We start from the raw sequence: 27,802 nt of genomic DNA, 5'->3' as shown, positions 1-27,802 counted from the left end.
AGAATTAAACTTGACTTAAAGAAATTGTCTTTTGGAAATCTAACCTGATGTAATTCAATTTTTGTCCACTAGGAATCAGCATTGGGTAAATTATGTGTACTTTCTGCCCCTCCATTTTGAGGCCTACTTTATGACGGCTTTTTTTAAAAATACCTGGTGGAAATCTAGTTAGAGCTAATTATGCAACACCCCACTCACTTTTTTGAGGCTTGATGGTACCCTGTAGAAGTTGTAAATAATTCAGAAGGGGTTGTAGCCTGTGGGTCTGGTCACTAAACCGTTTGTGAGCTCAGTGAACAATCTCCTGTTCCTGATTAGGGTTGGTGTTTTCTACCGGCAAACCCATTAACAAGAGGTCAAATAGAAATTGTAGGATTGTATACAATCCATCATATCAACAAGTAACCAAATACAACTATCTTAAAAAAACATAGTATGAATTTTAAAGCTTATGTTCAACTGCTTGCTTACACATAAGGTACATACTTATGTTAACTAGAGACTAGAATTGTTTGTGCTAGTCACATTTGGCGAACAACTGACCAGCGTCAACCTGATGCACATTTTCTATTTCACTACAATAACATCTCCGGTTACTTAAAAAGCACTGGGTGTGTTCATTATGGGGGATTTCCCAGACATTTACAGCTCATCGAAGTGCTCACCAAATTTACAAAGACATCTGGTGCTGTACATTGTATTTTTTTTTTTTGTTATGTATGTTTCATCTAGTCTTTAAATGTATTTGGTGTGTTTTTTAATAAATGAGGCCTAGTCGGCTCGTTCCCTGTGGTCTTACTCATGTGGAGTGCTCCTGGCAGTGCTGAACAAAGATAATTACTCAGGAAGCCATTTGACCAATCAGCTGTGGCTTTACATGCTGTCAGTGGGAGGGTAGCCAGTCACGGCGCGCCTCTGATCACACACACAGGCCTCCAGCGCTGAGTGTTCAGAGGCGAGCCCTCCCTTGTCTAAAGGCTGAGACTGTCCTCCATGTTTCATAAGTATTGACATTACACTTTACAGCCATGCAGCCACAGAGGTAAGCATTCTGTTTTATTCTCCTTTATGCTGTCCTTTCACTACTTCCATTGACTGTTAACACTGTCCATTTTCACTTATTTTCAGTCTACAGTAAAGGCCTGGCAAGGCCTCACACTGAAAACAGGGCAAAAGGGGGAGGGAATGAAAGGGGGAGGAGGAGGAAGTGAAGGAGGAGGCGGTGGCAGCGGCCTAAGGAGGAAAAACAGGCTTTTCTCTCGTCCTTGTCCTGAGCTTTGGCCCAGGCATGTCACATGACTGCAAAGCAAACTCAGGCAGCCATTAGTCATTGCTGAAACGGCAAACAAATGGCAGTCAAATGTTGCACTGCCATGGAACTTGGGCTGGAGTGGGAGCAAGGCCCTGTTTTCCCCCCTATTTCCCCTCTTGTAGTAACAGGGAGGGAATAGGATTGTAGGAGGGGGAAGGGGGGATTGAATGGTGTAAATCTTTTGTAATCTGACTGCCTGGCCCTTTGTCTGCATGTCTGCTGCTGAGCCTGGCACCGAAAATGATGGCACAATAAACAAAAGCTGTTATTGGTGCACATCTTCTGCAAATCTGCAAAACTCTGAGGGCATTATGGCCTCGAACGTGTCATGTGCATGCATTTCCTACACAAGAGTGCAGTTGCTGCCGTTGTAGAGAATTTCACTATTATAAAAGAATGCATGGAAATACCAAGTATTAGTTCATTCGTACATGTACTCTATGTTCTGTCACAACCAGCCATATGGGTGGGTCAGCGATGGTGAAACATTGACATTTAGCAACCTAACTGACTGAATCTTTACATACTCACTTGTCTATGTGAACAGAGCAGAGAGTTATTTACATTATTTAGGTTGCATGTATGGCAACCTAAATAATGAAGTCTTCATTATGCCATTCGTTACAGCATCATGCTGGTCTTAAAATCTAAATTATACAGTAAAGGAATATATATATATTTCTTAAAACCTCTGTTTTTATGGTGGGCATCCTTGAGATACTACCATTGGTTCTAGGGACCATTTGTGCTCTTTTCAGGAAGAAATGTAAACCTCAGACATAGCTTTAATTTATTTAATAAAAAGTCTCCGATCATAATAATTATACCATCAGATAATGAATTTAGCTTCACCATGGAATCAGTGCATTTCTGCTGGCTCTTATATGAGGAAATAAACAGGCAATAGAATGGCACATACCCGATCGACCAATCAGCCAGTCTTATGCAAGTGTCTCGTATAGGGACAGAGGGAGACACAACCTGAGCAGCAGATAGAAAGGCATGTTGTGGAAAATTTCACAACCATCCTTGATTCGAATGCAAAGGTCATCAAATGAAGATTTTATCAGTTTTGCTCATTGAGAAAAGGTATGAATGTGCATTTTCTGGTAATTTCTGTTCATTTGTTGTTTAAAGAAACTGATCCAAATTCGAAAGTGTTGTATTTAAATATAATGTATAGAATGAGATTAGTCTGTTTTGCTGCCTGGGACAGCAGATGTTGTTCTCGCAAGGAAACAGATTTTTTGTGGTTTTGTCTATAGAGGAAACAAACCACATTTGGATTTTAATATTTTTCAATGTACAAAAGGAAATGGTTGCAAAATATCAAAATAATGTTATTTCTGTTCACTGATTAGCTTTTAAAAACGGCTCATTTCAGACGGGACAAACGGGACATTAGATTATTTTCATATTACTCAAACATCTGTTGTGTGCGATCTTTTAGGTTAGAGTTTTTGTTATTTAGCATCAAACGACTCACTCACAAATGAGCTTTTTAGCTGCTTTATATTGTTGCATGACATAGCTCTTGATTGTCGCATATTGACGTTTTTTTTCATGCTGCCTGTTTACTGTAAAGCTCTTGTGGCATGGACGTGCAGGATCAGGCCTTGAGGAAAGGGGGAGGGGATGTTCAGCACAGCACTGGGGGAGGGGAAGCAGCAGCATTTCTCATTTCCTGTGTGAAGGCAGAGCGAGAAACAGAGAAAGAGAGATGGAAAACAAGACCTTGGCTCACGTATTCTCTGACCAGTTATCTCTACATTCACAGCTGCCTTTCTCCCCATTTCGGGCACGCAGATCGGATGGCCTTTATTGACATGAAAGTAGACGCTTGGCTCCATAGAAAATTCTAGAAGATCTTGCCCTTTTTTTTGGGTGTGTTGCATTTGTGGAGGTCACTGAATGAAGGCCATGAGGTGTTTCGGTTCTCGACTATGAATATGTCCTTATCAAGCCTGTGGATCAGTTTCAGGATTGGGTTTCGTATTTGACTCAAAATCTTCGTGTAGGTCCTTCTGTTAGCCATTCTGGTGGCACACCTGGTGGACTTTTGACCACGTCACAGTGTTCTCAAGAAGGGAGTGAAAATCTTGATGGAAAAAGCTTGGGGCTACAAAAACGGTGCCATTGCCCACATGTGAAATATTGATGGCACTCCCACCAGGCTTAGTATAGGCTAGACTTCAGGATTTGCCAAGACATGAATTTTTTACACTCAGGCATTTCAGTATCACGTTTTGTGATAAACACACACTACACCAACGAAACCTCACTTTGTTGGTAGTAACTTTTATCTGGCTGAACACATTGCACAAGAGCTGGACAGTTGTGGCCTGCTAGTGATCAGGTGAGTATTACTCCTTGGCATGAGTAATGCATTATGCCTGATTTGCCTTGTCAACTCAGTTGACCTTTTCCATTAGTCTTCTGTCTAGTGGAATGTAATAGCTGCATGAATAATGACTGAAATACTTAAATACACTCCAGTTTCTTTTTGGACATACAAGGCTGCTATACACGGTTTTAAAGCAAAAGGAACATGTTGACACAGACTTGCATTCCCTCAAGACTTTATTTTCATAATTGACACAGCAGGATTTTTTTAATGCTGGCTTTGACTAAATCAACACCTTCATGCTCACTGCAGTTTAAAGCTTTCTAAACAGTAATAAAATGAAGTGGGTTTTTTTTTTTTAAATCACCAATTTCAGTTGGTGTATTAATTGTGAGAGAGTACAAAGGTTTCTAGCAGTATTACAGGCCCTAGGTCTTTAGCCGCCCCATGTTCCTCCTTTTTTCTTTACCATACCAATTCCAAGTAACCTTCTTTTCTTTACTTTCTGCCATCCCCTCCCTTGGTGGTTGAGCTGGTATTTGTTGATATGACCTCAGTGGATGTTCTTGTGGAGGCTAGACAAGGCTAATGACTGAGCACATATGTCACAAGGCTACAATATCATCACATCTCTCTACCTGCTTTTTCAGTAGAACAACAAAAAGGGCTTTCTCAGTTTAACAAGTCTCTTCTCTTTTTTTTTAACTGACTCAATTGAATCCTGCATAGGAATCAAATACTACTTGCAGTCAATGTGAACATTAAGGAGTAATTAAAGTGGTTTGCATGAGCTGATATGAGTGAGCATTATCCTTTAATAGCAGTCAAAACATTTATTTGGTTGTTTATCTAAAGCATCTAATACATTCAGAAGAAAGCTGTAGCACTATCCGTTGGCTAGGAAACGTTTCAACCCTTGTGGCAGGCCATGCTCAAAGGTGTAATCCTCATGAAAACTCTTGGGCCAGAGGAGTCAAGTACAAGTCACCAGAGAATAGCCTCCACTGTGTACTTTTATCTGTACATAATAAACAAAAAAATTAAGAAAAAGCTTACATACAGTGGTGTTTATGCCAAGCTATGTGTGAAGACACCACTTTGAGGACCAGTTCTAGTGTGAGATGAACTGGTTATGCTGCAATGAACCATAACAGTAAAACTCTTGGGATTTGATTGCATCACCCCAGGTTTCTATCTCTGAAGCAAACCTTTTGAGACATTCCACATTTACATTTCTGTCTTTTCCTTTGTGTTTCGATTTTTTCTTACATCAGCTTGGCTGAGGAAGAGATCAAGACAGTGTCTGATGTGGTTGAAGAGATGGATGTATCAGAACCACCAAAAGGTAATATAAATGCTTGATATATTAGTGTGTTAGCAAAATTTTGACTCAGTTTGTAGTTTATTTCAGTCCTTTGTACTATTGCCTTGGGTAAAATGGGTGTTTTAAAATATGTAGCTCAGGGTAGGGTGGCATGACCTTCACTGACAGAGGAATACATAAGAGGGTTGAAAAAGTATGAATGTTTTGCTCATGGAAGACTGAGTCCATTTCAGTCTATAAGGTCATTCCGACTGGCCTGAGAGGATGGACTTACAGACTCTTCATTTTTCTCACTCTTTTTTATTGTATTTCTTTGCCTTGTCAACTGTTAAACATTTTTTAATTATTATATGCATAGTTTCTGATCTAGGATCAGCAGATGCAACACTGGCAAGTCAAAAACGGAAAGCACCCAGTCCCCCACACTCCTCTAATGGCCATTCGCCGTCTGACACATCACCCAGTGCTGTCAAGAAGAAAAGGAAACCTGGCCTAGTCAGCAGCAACAATAAAGATCAGGTGGGACCCTACCATACATACTAGTTTCTTTCATTCAGATATGATTGAAAAAGCTTAATGTCTTTTAATGCTGAGTGACAGCAAGATAGTTTGTTTGAATTTGTTTATGCATCTTGAGAAGCAACTCTTGCACCCAGAGTGTGTAAGCAAATCTCCTCTTTTTGTACTTTATTATTCTACATTGTTTTTTAACGACCCCCGTAAAGTAGTGCTACTGTTATTTTATTATAGACTGGAAAACCTTTCTTCTAAATGTCATCACCAGTTCCTGAAGAATTGGAATAGAATTTAGACCTGTATTATGTTTTGATTTTCACATTTTAGATCAAGGGTCATCCATTTCAGCATGGGAGTGCTAGGGGTCCAACCCAGTGATTTCTAGAAGACCCGGTTTAACATGCAGTTAATTAGCAAGCATAAGAGGTGTGAAATCACCCAAATGTGCTAGACTCTGGCCCTCCATAACTGGACATGTTGACCTTTGCTCTATCTAGCTTACTATAGATATACTGTAGATTTAGTTTACTTTTGCAGTAAATCCTAACTACTACTAGCATTCCTGGGGCTTGAATAAATCCTGTGTGCTGCATTGCTTGTATAGTTGCCTTGGAATCCTGATAATAGCTCTTATAATCTCCCTGCATGATGCCAAATGCAGAACTACAGAATTACACTCTTAGAAAATAGCACCTCCAGGGAGTTTTGTATAGTGAGGTATTTATAATGTCTTAAAGGGATTTTCTGAAGGTATAAATTGATTTGATTTAGAGGTCGACCGATTTTATCGGGACGATTTTTGCCGTTTTTAAATTACTGAGCTGCAAATTAGGCCGATTATATGACTGGGGCATCTGACTCACCAAACCATGCGTGTATGTTCTGCGCTTGCATGGGAGAACATAACTCTGTCATACCAGCAAGTGGTCTGTTATTGACAGGGAAACAGGGAAACCGGAAGAATTACAACTGTAAATATATAACGCAAGCAGCGTTTCCACCTGTCACGATCATGACTTACGGATTCCTGTAGCTTTACTCAATTATTTCTGCTAAGTTTCAACGACTATAGGAGTGGTGACAAGTGTGTTCCGTTTCTTTATCGCATGTTCACTCTAATTAGCCAATTGGATTCTCTTTCTCGCCAACGAGCTCCAAGAAATCGCGTGTGTGTATGTGTGTGTATATATAAATATATAATATGATGCCTATTGAAAGAAAATAAGAATAACATTTAGAACTGTATTGTAAGCGAGCCTTCAACCAGCTGTTGTTTAGGCTACATGTAGGATCGGGAACCAAAACCTGATAACGTGCATTAATTGAAGAGGCTTGTGTTGATCAATAAACGTTTAATTAAAGCTATTTTCTGTAGCACGTATTAATTAGCTATTCGATTTTATGAGATGAATGGGTTGAAAAAAATAATCAGTTTAATATATTGGCCATTGGTTGCCGTTATTTCTAAATATCGTCCAGAGAAAAACCCATATCGGTCGACCTCTAATTTGATATACTTTTAAAGCTACTAGAATGCTTAATGTTCTGTTATTATAAGAATTAAGAGGCATTTGTAATATACACTATATGGCCAAAAGTTTGTGGACACCTGAACATAAGATTTAGATGTGCTTATTATTTCACTTTAAGTCCCCATTTGCTGTTGTTCTAACCTCCACTTTTCCGGAAATATGTTCCACTAGTTTTTTGAATGTGTGGCTGTTGAGATTGTTAGTAAAGTCAGGTACTGATGTAGGGTGCCATCAGCATTCTAGTTCATCCTAAAGATGACAAATAGGGTTCCAATTTTCCACTCCAAACTATGTAAGCCATATGTTCATGGAAGTCGCTTTGTACACAGAAGCACTGCCATGCTGGAACATGTTTTGGTCTCCCAGTTCACGGGAATGGAACATCTTATATTACAGCATCCCAAGATGCAATTGTGTGCCTCCAATTTTGTGGTGACAGTTTGGGGAAGAGCCCTATATGGCAGGAAAATTCAGGTGTCCCAATACTTTTGTTTGTATCGTGTGCAAACTACACAATATTAAATTAACCTAATAATTATCAACGAAATAAATCTCAATATAAGGTTAAAGGTTTTTTTTTAGTTTGCATCCTTTTTTTCAGAATGATTTTGGCCCAGTTGATGCTTGGCAAATCAGTATCTGTGCTTGGTATCTGTGGCTTTGTGAATCAGTAATCAACCCTCCTCCTGGAGAGGCAGAATTGTGTTTTGATCCTTTGCTGCCCTTAATACACTCACTTTACTCTTCAAGGGCCTGAGCAAAATCCTTCCTACAGCTCTCCAGCATAAGGGTTACCTCCCCTTGCTTTAGCCCAATATATATAGTGAGGTCTCGTGGTTGTGCTGTGTTGACTTTTGCAATGCCTTGCTGCTCCTCTTGCCTGCAGTGCCATAGTGTGTGTTTTTGACCGCTGCTTCTGTCTCTCTTGCCTGCATTCCAGTGTGAGCTAAGACATGGTCCATTTTACTATGTCAAGCAGCCTGCACTCACCGCAGACCCTGTTGATGTTGTGCCACAGGATGGAAGGAATGACTTCTACTGTTGGATGTGCCACCGTGAAGGCCAGGTGCTCTGCTGTGAGCTCTGCCCACGTGTGTACCATGCCAAGTGCCTCAAACTGGCCGCTGAGCCTGAAGGCGACTGGTTCTGTCCAGAGTGTGAGGTAACTACTAGATGGAAGGGAGACGTATGGTATGGACGAAGACCTATAATGTTCAGTTCAACAGTGATCTTACCAAGGACACCTACACACTAGGAAAGATGTTTAGCCTTTCAGTGTTCCTAAGGCTTATGAACTAAAGTGAAAATTGCTAAAGAGATACAATAAAAATCACTGTTCCTTCTGGGCAGCAGTCAAATAGTTTCTCTCAGCAAATTGAAGCTTAATATTTGTCAATCCAACAATGTGTTGTTAATCATAGTTATTCAGTTTTTCCTATTATAATTATACAATAAGCTATATATTTAATTCTTGAACACACAATAGGTCGTTTGTACTAATTTCAAGCTTAAAATAGACTTGATCATTTGGCAGGTCATTTATGTTTAATGTATTTACTTTGCAAAAAAAAAGATTTAAAACTTTCTGCCCTCAAACGACAAGTTTGAAACAATGTCCTGAAATAGGTATGTTGATCGTATAGTGGGTGTTTTTGTAGTCTTCTCAATAAATTGAAGTATATTCAAATTATTTTCATTTGCTAAGATGCTATCGAGTCGAGGAATGCTAATCGACCAAGTTGATGTTTTAAAAACTTTGATTTGTTTCAGAAAATAACAGTAGCAGAATGCATCGAGAGTCAAAGCAAGGCAATGACCATGCTGAATCTGGAACAACTGTCTTACTTGTTGAAGTTTGCCCTGCAGAAAATGAAGCAGCCAGGGGTAATATTTCTTTATCTCACGCATCTAATGCATCTTTAATAACTGTTTTGTTTGTACAGGGGTTGGCATTTATCTCTCTGTCAGTCTTTAATAAAACTTATTTCCAATCTTCATTGATGTTAAATAAATTAAACCTATGAGTGGAATAATTTGGGGTTTGTGATAGCTAGACCCACTAAGATCATGTTTAGTTTATAATCAATGGTAAATTTCACACTGTGTAGACAGAGCCATTTCAGAAACCAGTCTCTCTGGAGCAGCATCCTGACTATGCTGAGTACATCTTTAACCCGATGGACCTGTGTACCTTAGAGAAGGTAACTCTCTCAACTGTGAAACATTTTCTGTTTTCTTTATGAAATAGCAAAAATGCATTTGAGAAGAGGCGCTGAATCTGACGACTAACCTTTGCATTTTCTGTCACAGAATATTAAAAAGAAGATGTACGGCTGCACCGAGGCATTTTTGGCAGACGTAAAATGGATCCTGCACAACTGTATTATTTATAACGGCGGTACGTTACCCTTTTTAATCTTGGAGTTAAAGCATTACGTGGTTTGTATTTGACTTTTGTGTCTGTGGGTCTTGTGCAGGAAATCATAAACTTACTGCAACAGCAAAGGTTATTGTCAAGATCTGTGAACATGAGGTGGGTCTTTTTAGAGCCGGAGACTATTAAGAATGTTTAAAAAATTTAAAACAAAACAATTAACATAGCAATGAATGGCCTTGTCTGGTTTTATTTACAGATGAACGAAATTGAAGTTTGTCCAGAGTGCTACCTGTCAGCTTGCCAAAAGCGAGACAACTGGTTCTGTGAACCATGTGTGAGTAGATTAGTCTCTGATGTATTTTCTTTGCACCAATACATATAAAGTATGATGTTTTTAAACTTGTGCAAATGAACAGTTTAACATCGAAAGCATAATAAGATATGATTGCCTGGTTTGCTGTATGTAGTCTCCACCCCATCCACTGGTGTGGGCTAAGCTGAAAGGTTTTCCTTTCTGGCCTGCAAAAGCTCTGAGGGACAAAGATGGCCAGGTAGATGCTCGGTTCTTTGGCCAACATGACAGGTGAGCTTGCTGTATTTACAAGAAATTTACTCCTGATTTGACAAGACTGAACTTCATTTGCATACTATTAATAATATTTAAATCTTAGACAGTGGTTGCTTTCTGAAAAACACATTTCAGGTCTAGCAAAGGGACTGAGCCTAGGATTTGGTTAATATATTGATTCCTTGATTGAATCATCTTTTTTTTAGAGCCTGGGTGCCCATTAACAACTGCTACCTCATGTCAAAAGAGATTCCCTTCTCTGTAAAGAAGACTAAGAGCATCTTCAACAGTGCAATGCAAGAGATGGAGGTTTACGTGGAAAACGTACGCAAGAAGCACAGCGTGTTTAATTACGCCCCGTTCAGAACACCGTATACACCCAACAACCTGTTCCAGATGCTGCTGGACCCAAGTAACCCCAGGAAAGGTACAGTAATGCCAGAAAAACAGGACAAGATCAAGTTCAACTTTGACATGACTGCATCTCCCAGGACATCAATGGGTAAAAGTGTGGGACACAGGATGAGTGACATACCCAGGTCTCCAATGAGCACCAATTCCTCAGTCCACACAGGGTCAGACCTTGAGCAGGATGTTTCGGAGAAAGGAACAAGAATCCCATCTAGCCACTACAGCACTGGGGAAGACTCTATGGATTGTACAGGTGCAAAACACTATAGCATTGTTATAGTTATCCTATGTGGTTGATTAATGTCATCATATCTCATACGTCATGCTTTATTTTTTATTTATATAAAGACATTTCCAATCACAAAGATTTATTTATTTTATTTATTTTTGCTGCAGCATCTCCAGCATGTCTGAAGACCACAGGTAGCCCAAAACCAATCCTAACAACACCTCTTAAACAGGAGAGAATGCAGAATGCAGCCAGTATCCTCAACCTAAATCTTGGTAAGCTTTATAAAAATGGCATCTCAAGGACATTTTCATCCAGTCAGTGTATTGATCACTGATTTTAATAAAGCTTGTTTGTGTATTACTTTTTAAAAGGATATTTTATACAGATACAATTAAACTAAACTAGTTTTGGGATATGTCAAAAGATCATCTAGCAAAAACTCCAGCACTGTATTTAAAGCAATGCCCTCTAGCATTTTATTAGACGTCTGCTTTTGCAAAGTGTGGATGATTATTCGATGTTCTCTCAGATCGCATTAAGGCAGAAATGGACCTGAAGGAGCTGAGTGAGACTGTACAGCAACAGCAGCAGCAAAGCCCATCAGTACTTCTTACCTCCCCCAGAAAAACCACCAGAAGTCTGGATAAGACCATAGAAAGCTGCAAGGCCCAACTAGGTACAAAACATGCACTATATCATAGTATAAGCAGAAACATTTCTTCTTTGACGTGCATAAGGTCTGAAACTGTCTGTTTTATATACTGTATGTATAGGGATCAATGAAATCTCTGAGGATGTGTACCAAGGTGTGGATCACAGTGACACTGATGATTCTGACAAGTCTGACTCCAGTGACAGCGAGTATGCAAGCGAAGAGGAGCCGAACCTGAAAAACGCAACAAAGAATGAAGACCACGAAGATGTCGTCCTTAAAAACAAAAAAAGACCCAGGCCTACATCTTCACAACCGCAAAATAATAAGAACCAGTCTCAGAATGTGACTGAGAAGCTGGCTTCGGAGCCTCCACTGAAAAAGAGAACTGGAGGTGTTTCGGAAAAAGAAGGCCAGGAAAAGCCCAGGGCAAACCAACAGACCCAGTCACACGGAGAGAAACCCGCAGCTGGCCGCGAAGGAAAGGCTGGAACTGTGGATGCAGATTCCGACTCGGAAAGAGAACTTGTGATTGACCTTGGTGAGGAGCAGGGAGGAAAAGAGAGGAAGAAACCAAAAAAAGAGGCTTCATCATTATCCAACTCTACGACCAAAGACAATGCAGCCATTAAAACTGAAGGTGCTGTAGCTCTTTTCTGTGTGTGTATGTGTGGAGTATTTGATTCATATATCTACATGGAAACAGTAGATACTTTGGATATCACACTAAACGAAATCAGAATTGTTTTAGTAGCAATTTAAAACATTTAAAAGTATTTTGAACATTTGTTAATGTTTGGTCACAACACGACACCATTACCATCTTAATATACACAATTATCATTTCTAAAATTGCTTGGGAAAGGCTGATGCCTTTATACGCCTTTATAACCTGTTACAAAATGCTGATGTTAACATGGTTATAAACAATTTTAATTTGTAATAATGATGTAATGATGAGTCTGTGTTCCGTTGCAGTTTTGCTAAAATCTTGCTGTACTAATTCAAAAGTCTCAAAAAAAAAAAAACCCTCTTTCTTTATTTAGGAAAGGCTGTGGCAACTGCCAGTCCGTCAGTCTCTCCATCTACAGTACTGTCTGCGTCATCCACCAACCCCAGTGCTACTCAGTCAGCCTTAAAGACACCAAACAGCACCTCTGCCCCACCCGTTACCCCTGCCAGCACCACCTCTGCACCAGCAACTACTGCAGCAACAAATTCCTCTACGTCTACTATGGTAAGGAAACAGCGCCCTCTGCTGCCAAAGGAGACAGCACAGTCTGGTCAGGCATCCGTGGTTTGGAACCAGACGGGGAGTAAAATCCAGACATCCTCTCCGAAATGGCACCTGCAGAAGGTTCAGAAGCAGCAACATGGCTCACAATCTCAAAGCCCAGCAGCTTCCAGCAATGCCACCCGTTACCAGACCAGGCAGTCTGCTAAAGGTAACTGTATGTCCATCACACAAATCCCATAGTTTATTCCAATATCTTGTGGCAGAATTAGGAGAAGCTCTTTCAAATGGGAGAGCAACATTATATTTATTTATTTTATTGTTTTTCCTGCTTTTTTCTTTTGTAACACTAATACCATGTTTTAAGCAGGCACTACAGGGATTGCTCCTGGTTGATTAAGTTACATCTCTGAAAATTTTGTTAATTTGATCTACTCCTAGGATTAACTCCTGATCCTCTTTCAGAGTAATTCTGAGAAGTTGTTTACTCTCAGCTTTTTTTTTTTTTTTTTTAACGAAAGCTTTGTCATAATAAGACTTTCACATATCAGGATATGAATCATATTCAACCATATTCTTAAATTTCCAGCTGACTGATTAAGAAGTAACTTGGTGTTAATCCTAACCTTAAGACTACTTCTGAGTGATCTTAGAATCAGATTTTTCTGTTATTTAGAGATTTTAGCACTAAAAGCAGATCCTAAATCTCAGAAAACTGAAGACTGATCCAGAGAACTGCTGTGTTTCACTTTGTCCTGTTAAAATTCTTTGTAAGCATAGCCACAATATCAGTAACTCTACCTTCTACTGGATTTATATATTGGATATATATATCTATTAGGGTACACATTTCTAAAAACTTGATTTTGTGTTTTTACCAGCTGTCCAGCAAAAAGAGCCCTCATCTGGGCCCTCCAGTTCAGTCCTGGCTGGGGACTTCCTTATTCCACCCGCCTCTGCTGATGTAGCAGCTGATATCGCCAAGTACACCTCTAAAGTAAGCAAACATAATTTCAACACCCCAAATACATGACTAGAATAAAATGGCTGTGTATGTTCAGCAGTTACAGCTATTGACGTGCCTACATTAAGCTAAAGTCGTTGTTTTTCATTGTAGATAATGGATGCCATTAAAGGAACAATGAATGAGATGTACAGCGACCTATCCAAAAGCACAACAGGAAACACTATTGCTGAGGTTTGCCTTATTGATTCACACATCTGCATTTACAGAATTGTGAAATTCACTTTGTGTGTTCACACTGTACAATGCTTTTTATTGTTGTTTTTTCCATATAATAATATAATAGTGTTTTTCACACAATTGCTGTGATGCAGATACGACGGTTGCGAATCGAGATTGAGAAGCTCCAATGGCTGCATCAGCAAGAGCTTTCGGAAATGAAGCATAATCTGGGTATTTTGTCTTTGCAACCATGTTTAACTTGAAATTTTGTCTATAAATTCACTTTACACTGACTGTACTCGACAATCACTGTGCACGATTTTGCTGTTTGTCTGTATGCAGAACTGACTATGGCAGAGATGAGACAAAGTTTGGAGCAAGAGCGAGAAAGGCTTGTGTCGGAGGTAAAGAAGCAGATGGAGGTGGAAAAACAGCAGGCTGTGGATGAAACCAAGAAGAAGCAGTGGTGTGCTAACTGTAAGAAGGAGGCCATTTTCTACTGCTGTTGGAATACCAGCTACTGCGATTATCCCTGCCAACAAGCGCACTGGCCTGAACACATGAAATCCTGCACGCAGTCCGGTATGAAATACAACCAGATATTTGAAAAATATCACAGTAATTGCCTCTGTTTTATTAACAATATAGGATAGTATTAGAAAATGTAATAAAAAGAAAATGTATGTTTCAAGATAAACCTTTTTAAACTTGCACATACTATTAACCATGTTATATACGACATTTCAAAATAATGCGACAAACCTCATCAATTAATAATAGAAAAAATCAATGCAAATATGGCATAGTTGTGCAGTGATTATTATTGCTGCCTCACAGCTCTAGGGTCCCTATTTTAATCATGACCTTGGCTTACTGTCTGTATGGAGTTTCACATGTTCTCCATGTGACATGAGGTTTTTTTTTTTCAGATTCCCCGGTTTCTTTCAACCTACTAAAACATACTGGTACACAAATATGGCTGCTCTAAATTACATATAGGTGTAAATGAGTGTGTAAATGTATGTCTGTGTATCCCATTCTGGGCTAGACAATGGATCCACCATGGCTCTGACCAAGATGTAGTAGTTACATAAGATAAATAAAGGAATTAAGGAATATAAATGCAATAGAATTAGTTATAAAGCATCTGTAATAACAAAATGCTTGAAGTTTTTACAATCTATACATTCATCTCTCATGCATCTTTCCCATCCTGATGAAACCTTTTACATTTTTCCTAGCCACTGCATCACAGCAGGAGCCAGAGGAAGAGGCCTCTACAGTTCCGGTAACAAAAACCTCAGGACAATCACCTAAAACTCAGCATTCTCCGCCAGCCAACAAAAGTTCACCAACACACAAAACCCCTTCACCCACTACAGACAACACTAAAGCAAGCTCCACAGTCTTGGTTTCCTAACCAGATGTTCTCCATCATTTCTACAACAATCTGGATGCTTTTGGACTGGGAGTTGCGCTTTTTTCTTTTCCTCATCATCTTCACAAATCTCGGTGTAAAGACATATTAAACTTGCGCTCCTCACCTGCTCAGTTCACTACACCTGAGGATGTAAGAAAAGTGGTTCATTTAAAAAATATACTTCATTTAATTTTTTTTTTAGTCTACATAAAATTGCTCTGTACAAATTTTCATATAAAAATGCTAATGTAATACTTTTTTTTAACACACTTGAGTTTTTTATATGGTGCAGATTAAATTGATTTGTCTGCTCAGTTTTTTTTGTTTTTGTTTTATGTACTGCACTTACCAGAGAGATGGTTAAAGTTTATTTTAAGATGGTGGATCTTATGAAACATGGTGGGATTTATTGATTCACAACATGTTAAGGTTTGGTTCTCACTACATCACTTATCAAAGACATTCTGTTGCCTTCTTACTGAAGTCCTTTATCCTGCAGATAATGCCTGATTTAAACCTGACAGTAGCAGAGTGGTCGAGGTTGCATTTCTTATTTTACATTTCAGGTTTTCACTTGTTTACATATTGTAAATAATGAAAGAGGAGACAACTATCTGTGAGAAAATAAATCAACTCGCTTCTGAAATGAATCGCAAGTCTTTTCTTTGAGTCAAAAACCAATTCTCGAATACAACTAAACAAGGCTTTTTTTATTGTTTTTATCAAGGTGGAGATTTCATGTTTACATACAGTCAATAGCAATTGCATATGTACAATGTAACTACCTGAGCACGGTCTGTCATCTCCTGTTGCCCCACTTCTCATAGAATGACAGCAGCATCTAGCGGTAAAACTTTTGAAACATGAGTTAACCCATACCCTTCTTTTTCATATAAAGCATTCGAGACCATGCAAATAAATAAAACATATACTAGGCATCTTCACGGCCAAGAAAATGTAGTTACTTGCATGGTCTTTCCTGTATAAACCAATTAACTGAGGCATGGTTGTGGCCACTTTATTAGGTACCCCCATATTATACCATTATTTTTTAATTAGTGAATAAGAAAATAAAATAAAATAAATGTTGATCTACTCCTGAGTAGACCATGTGGTTCTATATGCATTATCTCATTATCCCAGATTAACATTTGCAGGAAACAAACAGTACCACTGTTGACCAAATCTTATTTGGGTGATAAATAACATCTACAGCAGTTGTTACACAAATGTAAGTAGGCATAGCATTGATGCATTTTATATGAATAGTGTGTGCTGATTACCCTCTAGCACAGAGATGCCCAAATGTGGTGATGTTTGATTTGGCCCACCATGCCATATATGAAAAGTGGAGGGGTTTGTATTTAATTTAACATAGGTTTTTTTTTTTTTTTTTTTCCATATTGAGAAAACATTGGCAGTACCTGTGTCTGTGAGCAGACGTTGTCACACATTTCAGACTGAGAAGCAAAGTGACTGACTTTTACCTATACCTACTTTTTTAGTAAGTCAGCTGCAGCTCAGTTTGGAAAAACTCAAACAATAAGGACCTTCATGTCTCTCATTACAGGTCACTGATATTACAAACATAAGGCTGTATTGCTTATGGGGTGAATAATGGCTTATCGCTTATGCCTTTTATTAGGAAGGACGTAGGAGATTAAGATTTAGTTTTATATAAATATAGATAGTAAAATAGTTCCACTAGATTTTGGAGAGTGTGGATTTGAGTGTATTTAGAAAAAAGTATTAGTGACACTGATGTTGGGAGACAAAGCCTTGTGTGCAGTCAGTATTCCAGTTTATTCAAAAAGTGATCGATGTGTTTTGAGGTCTTGGAGTCTTCTACACCAACTTTGGCAACGTCTTTAAGGAATTTGTAATGTAAATTATCATTTTAAATTATGTGGGTAAAGCGTTCTACATTTATTTGACCATATTGTGTAGATGGAATTGTAAATCATTCTGATTTCCTTTCATTCAAGCTCACTTGATTCTAATTTGTATGTGTTTGATAAACGGCATAAACACGGAGCCCATTTAGGTGTGCTTCTTGAAAACATTTAGTCTTTAGGTTGGCTCAGGGAATTTTCTTTTCCTCTGTTGCTTGCCCATTGGCCATGTACATCCTCAAAAACAAATGTTCAGTAGTACAGCAGTGTAAAGTGCAGAAAGGATGTTCAGTAGCACCAGTAATGTGAATGATAAGAGCAGCATCATTCTGTCAACTCAAACCAAACGTGACAAATGAGCATTAAATGGTTTTATTAAAGCCATAGCAGGTATCAAAGGCTTCTCAAAGTCGTCATTGGGGTTCGTCGTTGAGGTCTTTTAAACTGGCACGCGCGCTCTTCTCCTCGCGGCCGTTCAATTTCCGCTTCATTTCCGGTTCGCACTCTTACGCCATGACGTCAACGTCTGTCTGAACAAACCGACGCAAATTCACCGAAAAGGGAGCGCCGGCAAAACGGAGGTAATAAATGCATCACCGTGTTAAAAAAACGGATTATTAGTTAGATGTGGGGTTTCATTGATTATAGAAGAGAATTTGAGGTGTTTTAGAAGTCATGTGTCTTATCGCGGGGCTGTGAATGGGAGTAAATGGATGAGGGGAAAAAAGGGTTGAGGGCTCCGTAGAGGAAGTTCAGAGGGCTGGATGGTGTGACTGCTAGCTCTTCTGTAGGAACGAGACAAAGCGTCTGTGTGAAGGCTGTGTGTTATATTATCTCATTCCGTACGTCCATTTTCATATATATATATATATATTTAATTGTTGTAAACGTCGCCCGATACCGCTTCGGTAGCTTGGTTAGCATGCGGCAATGTAATATACTTGAGCGAACCAGCATATATGTCCCTGAGCTAACCGGTAGCTCCGTTATTCACACAGGATTAGCTTAGCTGCTCTGGTCTAATTAGCCGTTGCTAGGCTCTATGCTAACCTCACTTCCCGTTCACCGGGTGCGGAGAAGGCTCTGGTTTTAGATCGCGCTTTTTTTGTTTTTAAAAAAATAATAATAATAATAATAATTGATCGAATTAATTTCGTCTTGATTGATCACGCGGTTCTATTCTGTGTGAATGTGGCGATTTACGCTGGACATGACGTACTGTAGGTGTGCTGGAGAAACAGGAAACGCCTGTTCAAGAACATCTGCAGCCGCAGGATTAGGAGGAATAATAATAATAAAAAAAACCTCACAAATATGAGAGATGAGATGTGTGTCAGTGATCTGTAGTGTGATCATGTACAATGAAGTGAACAGTGGATTATGAGGAACACCGCAGTTCTGTGGCCCAGTGCAGGATCATGCACCGAGGCCTGGCTTCTGTTACACACACACACACACACACTAGCTGCCTCCTGAGTCACTGCCTCGCCAGACTGGGGGCTTGTAATAGCACCCACACCCACACCCACCGTGAGACATGTTTTTCATTCCGAGCAACTGATCGACTAAAGCAGATGAAGTGTCATTTAGGTCATTTAGCCATTCAATAACCATAATGAGTACAGAAGCCAGTATGTAAATTTTATTGTCATGTCATATACATATTTTACAGTTCATTTTTATTTATAATCGTTTACAAGGAAAAAGATTTATCACATACTTGTCCAATTTGCATCCTGAAACACACCTGTCCTGCATGTGCATAAATTGAGCAGGATACATCGCTGTACTGCAGCAGATACTGACAATCTGATATCGGTTTTTGGTGCACCAGTGCATGTCTGAACTCATTTCTAAAATATTTTTCTTGCCAAGAACATGCACAGGCATTCTAAACAAACTGCAATAATGCGCATGTTGTGGTCCAGATAATGCGTGGTTATAAACCAGCAATCGAGAGATGGTGTGTTGTCCATAAAGCTTGTTCCTCGTCGCACTTAAGGTTAACTGCTACATAAATTGCAGTTTTTTAGTTGGCTTATTTTTTTATTATTTACTTTTTAAGCCAATTGCTGACACTGTTACAGGCAACAAAAAAGCCATGGCCCGGGGATCTGAGGTGGCTGACACGTCTACTCTCTAACGGGAAGTCTTACACACTTTGAGGCCTCTTACTTTTCCCGTTTGCTAAGCCGCTGTTTAAAGTCAGCAGGAGATGTGGCGTATCTCAAGTGCTGCTGTCTGTTGTGGAAATCAGCCAAGCTTTTTAACATGCACGCTCCAGACATCCTGTTTTAAAGGCAACTACATCAGCATAAATAATCAAATCACACATCTCATGCTATTTTGTATCTATTTTAATGACGTAGCATTGGCAGTGCTAAGACTCGCAAATTTGTGCTCAGCAACTCAGAGCCTTAACCACTGAGCTCAATATCCAATATTGTCCACTTAGCGAAACATAGTCAATTAGCCACGGCATGTTCCACACACCCGTCTCAAAGGACATAAGAAGTCGTTTATTTGAATGAATGAGTCATTTATTTTCTAATATTCCTATCTGAATCATGAAGAGTACTACCTTTTAAACTCTGAGCCACAGAGGCTCAGGAAGTCATTTCCAGTAGCACAACATTTTGCAACTTCCCATCAGGTACCAGTGACACAGATACTGATTAGATTTCACAATGTGCAGTTCTTCTGATTGTCCATTTCTGTGTGCCCCTGTTTAATTATAGGACATGGCTGTAAATGTATACTCCACTTCAGTGACCAGCGACAACCTGAGTCGCCATGACATGCTCGCGTGGATCAACGAGTCTTTACAGATGAACTTTACCAAGATCGAGCTGCTATGTTCAGGTGAGGCGCTTTGTGCCGTGTGATGGAGTTGGACAATATAAAAATGAATTCACAGTACCTGAGGATGTGTATATAATATAAAATGCTCAACACACACGTTAGAATCATTATACATTTTTCGCTACTGTTAGTCGCTGTTGTAAAATTCATCCATCTTGAATAGGTTTTTTTTGCCTGCTTAAGTCTATTTGACTGTATCTTGCCAGTAGGTGTTTATTTTGTATATCTAGAGCGCTGCTTTTCATTTCGAGCATCAATTTGCTTTGAATGGCTTCATTATTTTTGGCCCACAGGTGCTGCCTATTGCCAGTTTATGGACATGCTCTTTCCAGGCTGTGTGCCTTTGAAGAAAGTCAAATTTTCAGCCAAACTAGAGCATGAATACATTCACAATTTTAAGATCTTGCAAGCTGGATTCAAAAGAATGGGGGTTGACAAAGTAAGTACCCTTCAGCCTTAACCCTGTCATTTGAAATGCTGTCATAAATCTGACTGTAAATAAAACAGTGTATATAACTTTGTGACTAGACATCTGTTCGAACTGTTATTTTACCTCTAAATAACCCCCCTTATTTTGGTACTCTATATATTTAGTGTATATATATTAAGTCGCTATGGTAATTGGCATGTGGACCAGATTACTGAGTTTTTTCACAACATTGATAGTTATCGATAACGAGCAGTATTCAGCTTCGGTAGCTCGGTCCATCTTTTGGAGAATGGTGTATGTGTAATTTTACTGTGAGTTTAGATAAGCATGTGTGAGCTTATCTGTGCCTCAGATAAAAGATTAGGCACTGTGCAGAGTGAACGTCACCCTCATCTACTCTCTCTCTCGCCTTTCACTTAATAGTTTGTTTTATAGGTGTTTGTTTGTCTCATGGTTCATGTACTGTTCAATAATCCCCTCAGATCATCCCTGTAGACAAGTTGATAAAGGGCAAGTTCCAGGACAACTTTGAGTTTGTGCAGTGGTTTAAGAAGTTTTTTGACGCCAACTACGACGGGAAAGAGTACGACCCAGTGGAGGCACGCCAAGGGCAGGACTCAATGTCCGTGCCAAACCCACCCATGCCTGTTCTCAACAAGCCCAAAAAGATCATAAATGCAGGTTGGTCGATTTGGATCAGTTTTAACATGCTGTGACTTGTAAAGCAATAATCCTATTGAGTTCTTTACTTTCTCAGTACTTACACTAATCAGCAGGTAAAAAGTCTTTTAATAAAACCTTGCAGATCACATCTTGGTGTTTTACATGTTTTAAATGGGCTTTTGTAATGTCCAATAAACCTTTTTCCAGTTTTGTGATCTCATTTGTTAGTTATGGAAACCTAGCCATAGTTAACAAGAGTGGAAAATCTTCATGACGTTTCAAAAGATTAAACAATGTATCATTTTTACAGTTCAAAGAGTCACAGAATTGCTCATGTCTGCAATAACTTTACTTACAATGTGTGTTCATGGTTTATATATTTTTTTGCTTTATGGCTTTGCATTGTACTTACTTCAACACATTTAGAATCTATGGTGTAAATGGAATGTATACGAAAACACAATTCCCATCAGATGAACTTTCATTTGACTGATATACCAAACGAAAATATATGGAATGTTATGTGGCCTAATACTGGGAAATGGTCATAATGAGTCGGGTCTTTCCTTTTAGGCCTCTAAAGCACCAGGTTATCGTACCAAAATATATTCCGTGTCTTAGCATTATATGCTGAATACTAGTGCTAAATCAATTCAAATACTTTTACATAAGTTATATCATTTGCATAACAGTTGCTTTGTTTATTTCAGCACCACAAAGAGCAGCTGTTGCCAAGGTAGCACCCAAGATGACTCCCAGTTCTGCACGGAGGCCAGGTGCCGGTGGTGATGATGAAAGGGCGGAGCTTATACAAGAGGTGGTTATTTTGAGTACTCATGCAAGCATAAGAATACTTTTTTTTGTTGTTTATAATAAACAACCCAACACAAATACAAGACTCGTATAAGAAACTCTAGATCCTACCAGGGGAACTGACAGCTATAAACATGGACATTTTTGTTCACATACTGTATGTTGGTACGCATTTCCTGCGTGCGTTTTTTTTCTTTAATTTCGCGTCTCGACTTTCTCAGGTGAATATGCTGAAGTCCACTATCCAGGACATGGAGAAGGAGCGAGACTTTTACTTTGGCAAATTGAGGAACATTGAGCTGATCTGTCAGGAGAAGGAGAGCGAGGGAGACCCCACCCTGCAAAGGATTGTGGATATTCTCTATGCCACAGATGTGAGTACAGAATCTGATGACACTAATACATTCACAGCTGTGACTCTGTGTGTATTTATAGCAGCTACTTGGTGACATACAAGGCTTATAAGCTGACCAATGGATTTTGAGGTACAAAACAAGTTGTAATGATTTAGTAAGGTTTATGGGGAGGCGATTTCAGGTTGGCTTTGTGTCTCAGAGTATGCACATTTGTTCCACCTTCCCTGGCTGGAAAATGTAGTGTGATTGGGGAGAGTTAAATAATGAGTCTTAAGAGCTTAATTTAGCTCAACTACATTTGGGAGGCATAAGTTGTAGATTTCTTGTGCAATAATATAAAGTGATCTGGTACAGATGTATGACAGATGCAAAGAATGAAAATGAATGGATGCCATTTTCTATCGCTGTCAAAATCAGCGCTCACAATTAATCTAAACATGTAGAGCAACTCATTTGGAGCATGGTTTAAGAGAATCATTCCCCTCAATGACTGTTTCTTTTGTCAATCTTCTAGGAGGGCTTTGTTGTACCAGATGCTGAAGCAGAGGACCAGGAGGAGTTCTAATGCCTATAACTAGACCCAGTTGTGTCTTTGTCTCCTCCCTCATCTCTACACATTCACTCCCTCCTGCTGTCTTGGATCATCTTACGCATTTTGGACTCAATGAACGCTGTATGGAAAGTAATTTGGGTTGTTAAAGTAGCTACTTTAGAAGAACCTCTTCCGATGCCTTCTTAGAGAAGAGCACAACGCGGCTGCTCAGCTGGTCTTGCTGGGCTCAGGAGAGTTTGAGCGTTTCGTCTCAAACATTCAGTATCGTGTAAAGTTCCCGCAACTTCAGAGGGACCTGCAAAATAATTCCTCATTAGATATTCAATTTTGACAGTTTTTTTTTTTTGTTTTTTTTTTGTTTTTTTAACCACAATGTGAATCGAGGGGATGTTTTTCCCCTCTTCCCTTCACAAGATTGGTGGCATGTACTTAATAATAATTATGCTATACTAGTCATGTTTTTCATATTTAAACATTTTTTTTTACTTCCTTCACAAAAACCTTAGTTCATGTGTGAATTAGTGAACAAAAGAAATCCTTAAGAAAGAATTCCACATTTTCATCAGTTTACATTGCTTTTTATTCTTATGCGATTATTTTTATGAAAGGCTTGTAGCAGTCACCTTTTCTCCAGCTTTGATCCTGTGACTGTGCCTTATAGACTGAGTGGAGGAAGAGCATGTCTGATGTCCGTGTTTGTCTGTGTGTGTGTCGGAATTTTCTCATGGTCTAGGAAGTCAGTTTTGCAGCAAAGAGGGTTGATTTGTTAATGCACGTTCCAAAATCGGCCACAAACTGCCACAATTGTGATTGAATAACTGTTTCTCGGTAGTCATTCGGTATGTTTTTCTAACCATGACATCTCAAGCATCATCTGTGACTTTTATTAATTGATTTGTTTATGGAAGGGAAAAAAAAAAATTATACTTCATTGTCCACTTTACTGGTGGATTTGAGGCCAAATTGCGAATTAGCGAGAAGAATATGACTTTTTTTTTTTTTTTTTTTTGCACTTTCGGTGCATAGAATTATTTTCTTTTTTTTTAACTAAATATTTAATGTATCATTTTACCATTTCACACCTTTTAAGCTCTGCCTTGGTAGAACTCAAATTCTGTATTGGCAACTGTTTAAATCAAATTAAAGAAATGTTTGTTTCTGTTTATTTTTTCATTGGTGTTTTTGACTAAAAAACTAAATTGAAGCCTTGTCAAGTGCAAACCATTTCTTTACAGGTACTTTTTTCTTTTCTCCCCAGCAAATTTAACAAATGCTGTATAAAGTTAGTTTATAAGAATCAGCTTGTGCCCAGTAGAAACACTATATGGCCAAATGTTTATCCATCACATGTTGTGTTTAAAAATCCCATGCCAGGTTTATTTCCCCCTTTAGCTGCTATTATAACCCACCACTTCTTTGGGAAGGCTATAAACTAGGTTTTTGCAGCATGGTTGGAAGGGTTTGTTAAATCGGACACAAGAGCATTAATGAGATCAAGCACACTGTCAGCATTCTAATTTATTCCCATGTTTAGTGGGGTTGAGAGTTGAGATTCCTTACAGGTCAAATGTCCCCCAAATATTTGGCCATGTAGTGTGTATTCAGTCCCTTCAGTGTAATGCAGAATGGTATCGTTACGATAAATTGATATCGATAAATTGCTTTTTTAACACCCTACATTGTAGATAACAATCCAGTTGGAGAATAAAAAGGGGCCACTCCTGCTGGTGTGAGGGGGAAAAAACAACAGTACACCACGTTCAGCACATCAAATCCATTAGTTTATGTTCAGTTATGTGGGATAGGATTTAGAAAATGTAGAGACTTTTTTGATGTTTGTTGATCACTGTGTTAACTGTATCTTTTCATGTAGCAGTAATGTCACTTTACATCTTTTATTACACGGCCTATTACATTATCATTACACTGAAATGATTTAGTTCTTGGCAATGTTATACCTGCTGTCCATCACTGCCCAACTGTTACTGGTAAAATTCCAGTTAGGTTCACTGAAAGTTTTTTTTTTTTTTTTTTCGTTTTGTTTTAGTGTTGGTGAAAAAAATGAATCTCGCCATGACATTATGCTCAATGTGCAGTGATTTCGAAACACTGGGCCATGTTTCTTAATGTTACTGATGTTGACACCCCAAAGAACAGAGTGCTAGGATTAAAGTAGCAATCAGATTTGCAAACAAAACAGTTATGACCTCATCAGTCTGATCTCGATCGCTTCTTCCTCTCTTGTTTGTACTGTATGATGGTGAAATGCTGTGTAATTTATCCAGTTTTTTAAAATTGAACTAATCAAATTGCATTGGTGCTCTTTCCCCAGTCTTGAGCTTTTTATACTTTGGACTTCAAGATCATCTACATAGATGACTTCTACACTGTGAGCTTGGGCGACTTGTGTATTGACCCTATTTTATTTTATTCTTTATGTCCTTTGATCCAAACTCTTTTATGTACATGGGTGTGTAAAATATCTCCTTTGCAATCTGTTTTCCATCATCAGTTTCTTACAAATAAAACAGTATTACGTGTGTATACTGACAAGCTGTTTTTATTGCTTTACCCTTTTTTCGAATTAAATATTTTAGCCAACTCTCTAAAAAAACAAAAACAAAAAAAGAGCAAGAAGTAGTTACTTATGTGAATTGAGTTCATGCAGATATGTTGCCTGGCTAGTTTAGTCAGCATTGAGAGAACCAATCAGCTTCAAGTCTGAGATCACTGCTGAACTATGTACATGCGTTATTTAAAACGTCAACACCCTTTTACAGAGCCCTACGTTCTAGGCTTTTACCAGGTTAAAGTTTGGTACAAATAAAAACGAATTGATTGTCTATTCTTACAGTGAAAGGCATGCAACATCTGCCTCTGTGTCATTTGAGAAACATAGTTTGGCAAAGAAGCACATTTAAGTGCGATGGTGTCCACAAACATTTGGCCATTTATTGTATCTGTCTCACACATTCCCCCGCACCCACTAATAAATTCCCCCATGCCCATTAATAACGTACAGAGATAAATGCTGCTGTGTCCATAAATACCGTCTCACTGCTAAATACCCTCATGTTTATCATTTCTCCTCGATTTGGTCACTTATATCAGTTTTATTTTTGCCCTCTTCTACATACTCAAAGACACTGTTGATTGGTTTGTCTTTTTGTGATTGACAGGACAGAGTACACTATGCCTCCTGCCATGGATGGCTGCAGCATGGTCAGGTTTTATCATCTCTAGAGCTGTTATGTCATTGAGGAGCAAAATGACTACAAAACTATTACATTTTCTATTACAATGCTTTCTATAATAAGTACACTCTTTAGATAGCACTTTCAATAAATAGTAATACCTTTACCTAAGTAATTTATAGAATAATTACTGCTCACACCAATAAGGTATACTGATTTTGTTTAAAAAGAAAAGAATCATTGATACTGATACTGTTTCTAGTCAGAATAAGAGTAACTCAAGTATCAATAAGGAACAGTTATAATATACCGTATTGAATTTTAGAATCTTTTAATCTCTCCATCTACTATTGTACCCTGTAACCTACTGCTACTCTTTTCTACTAAAAGTGAGAATCACAGAGAGTGAAAGAGAAACCCAGAGGTTCATAATTAGTCATGTGTGCTCCTGTACTAAGCTGCAGTTTCTTTGCACCACTTTTTGAAACCTGCATACTAATGGAGCAGCCCAACTAATTTCCTGAGTACTTGAATTGTACTTATTAAATTGAGATAGATTCTTCCATATTTGTTGCACAATGCTGTTTCACAGCGATATGAACAATAGGCCATATGTCTGCTCTCTGAGACAGTGGCAAGTAGCAGAAAAATTTATACCACTCAAGATATGACTTTGCAGATTGTACAGTTTGAATACAAGCACACAAAACATAAAGCAAAAGATTTATAGTAAGTTAGTTTATGGTTTTGATCATAGAAAAAAAAGGTCCCTTCTAAATACGTGCATGAATAAATGTTCTCATTCTCTGTGGGCAAGCACAAACTGTAGCTTGTGCATTCAGTTAGATTTTCTACATTCATACGTTTTGCCTGTAAATATTTTCTTTATTATGGTGTTTTAAGGTCAGCTATCCCTATTTGTAATCATGTCATTTTACACGATCTGGATTTTGCACAGTGCGTCAAATATACATGCACACATCCCACATGCTGTGGCAAATGCTAATACACCCATACGCCTTTAGAGGAGTGTATTCTGGGAGTGCTGGTGGAATGTATCAAAAGCCTGAAAAGAAATGCCTCTGTACTGAGACATTGTGCCTTCTGGAGGACTAAATGGGGAAGAAGGGCAACACTAAAATGGTCAATCATATGATTTCATCTTTGTCACATACAAAGAAACAGTTGTCTGCATTGCTTGTGCTTGTACCCTTACAACTGTATAAGAACTTGGAGCTCAATTTATCTAACCAGATCTGACCAAAAATTTATTTTGCTTTTATTTTTGAGGTTTTGGATATACGTCAGATATTTTAGTGTGCATCAATATAAGTTTTACATATAAAGAATGATTATAGGAACTATATAGTGTTGGAGTGTCATGGGAAGAATTCTAAAATTTCAGCTTAAAAATTAGCTTGCCTCTCTATGTCCGTAAGCCACTCAGGAAAGTGTCCAGATTAGCCACTCTGTACTGTACTTAGAGATTTTCTAAGGATGAACAGTTAACAGGATTAACAGTGTGGGACTTGTTTCCTGTATAAAATGATATGCAACCCAACAGCTTTGACAACTCTCACAGTGATTTGCTATTACTGTATTATTAAGGGAACTTGTAGCAAATACGCAACATCATTTTTTTTTATTTTTAGGAGAATTTTCTGTCCCCAGGCTCAACAATCATAGTTTTCTATTAATTTTCTTATAATAAACATCTTTTGTGCTGTAACAAACTCAGACATATGTAGTGAAAACAGAGGGAGCATGGATAGTTAGGCTGGATGTTTGAGCAGTTCCTCCTTTAGCCATTTATTGTTTCAATTAAAAGCTAGGGGGTGTTTAATTTTCAGCTGTACGTAGTAACCAGAATTTAAACCTTGATTACATGTTGTGAATTACACTGGTTTTCATTTTTCTTATTTCAAATGAAT

At 38.5% G+C, this 27,802-nt stretch overlaps 2 protein-coding genes across 12 annotated transcripts; both read left to right on the top strand.

Annotated features, from left to right (window-relative positions):
• Positions 1-879: 879 nt before the first annotated feature.
• On the top strand, positions 880-15,754 carry prkcbp1l (protein kinase C binding protein 1, like). 10 transcript variants are annotated; one of them, XM_083570106.1, is made up of 21 exons: positions 880-1,042; positions 4,931-5,001; positions 5,339-5,499; positions 8,047-8,190; positions 8,799-8,912; positions 9,137-9,229; positions 9,339-9,426; positions 9,506-9,561; positions 9,662-9,739; positions 9,873-9,988; positions 10,180-10,637; positions 10,781-10,888; positions 11,146-11,292; positions 11,390-11,908; positions 12,315-12,713; positions 13,384-13,499; positions 13,620-13,700; positions 13,841-13,919; positions 14,031-14,270; positions 14,618-14,653; positions 14,930-15,754. In XM_083570106.1, the coding sequence occupies exons 1-21, from the start codon at positions 1,029-1,031 to the stop codon at positions 15,106-15,108; spliced, it is 3,297 nt and encodes a 1,098-aa protein (XP_083426232.1). In that variant the 5' UTR covers positions 880-1,028; the 3' UTR covers positions 15,109-15,754. The 10 variants fall into 10 exon arrangements, with proteins under 10 accessions (XP_083426232.1, XP_083426227.1, XP_083426234.1 ...); XM_083570101.1 differs by having other exon boundaries at positions 7,969-8,190; XM_083570104.1 differs by lacking the exon at positions 880-1,042 and adding an exon at positions 2,042-2,401.
• A 1,681-nt stretch (positions 15,755-17,435) lies between these two features.
• On the top strand, positions 17,436-25,219 carry mapre1b (microtubule-associated protein, RP/EB family, member 1b). Of its 2 annotated transcripts, none has more exons than XM_083570250.1 (7): positions 17,436-17,581; positions 19,739-19,862; positions 20,156-20,301; positions 20,775-20,973; positions 21,666-21,772; positions 21,990-22,142; positions 22,639-25,219. In XM_083570250.1, the coding sequence occupies exons 2-7, from the start codon at positions 19,742-19,744 to the stop codon at positions 22,687-22,689; spliced, it is 777 nt and encodes a 258-aa protein (XP_083426376.1). In that variant the 5' UTR covers positions 17,436-17,581; positions 19,739-19,741; the 3' UTR covers positions 22,690-25,219. The 2 variants fall into 2 exon arrangements, with proteins under 2 accessions (XP_083426376.1, XP_083426377.1); XM_083570251.1 differs by having other exon boundaries at positions 17,566-17,842.
• Positions 25,220-27,802: the final 2,583 nt, after the last annotated feature.

Source organism: Silurus aristotelis (assembly GCF_946808225.1).
Source record: "Silurus aristotelis genome assembly, chromosome: 19".
Classification (NCBI taxonomy): Eukaryota; Metazoa; Chordata; class Actinopteri; order Siluriformes; family Siluridae; genus Silurus; species Silurus aristotelis.
Note: the sequence above shows the minus strand (reverse complement) of the source record. Positions and strands in the feature narration are given on the sequence as shown.

Coding starts and splice junctions, on each gene's coding strand:
- mapre1b (XM_083570250.1), top strand. CDS start 19,742: ATGGCTGTAAATGTATACTCCACTTCAGTGACCAGCGACAACCTGAGT. Junction 20,974..21,665: donor CAAAAAGATCATAAATGCAG/GTTGGTCGATTT, acceptor TGTTTATTTCAG/CACCACAAAGAGCAGCTGTT. Junction 21,773..21,989: donor GGGCGGAGCTTATACAAGAG/GTGGTTATTTTG, acceptor CGACTTTCTCAG/GTGAATATGCTGAAGTCCAC.
- prkcbp1l (XM_083570099.1), top strand. CDS start 2,367: ATGAAGATTTTATCAGTTTTGCTCATTGAGAAAAG. Junction 9,740..9,872: donor ACTGGTTCTGTGAACCATGT/GTGAGTAGATTA, acceptor TGCTGTATGTAG/TCTCCACCCCATCCACTGGT. Junction 13,500..13,619: donor TCGCCAAGTACACCTCTAAA/GTAAGCAAACAT, acceptor TTTTCATTGTAG/ATAATGGATGCCATTAAAGG.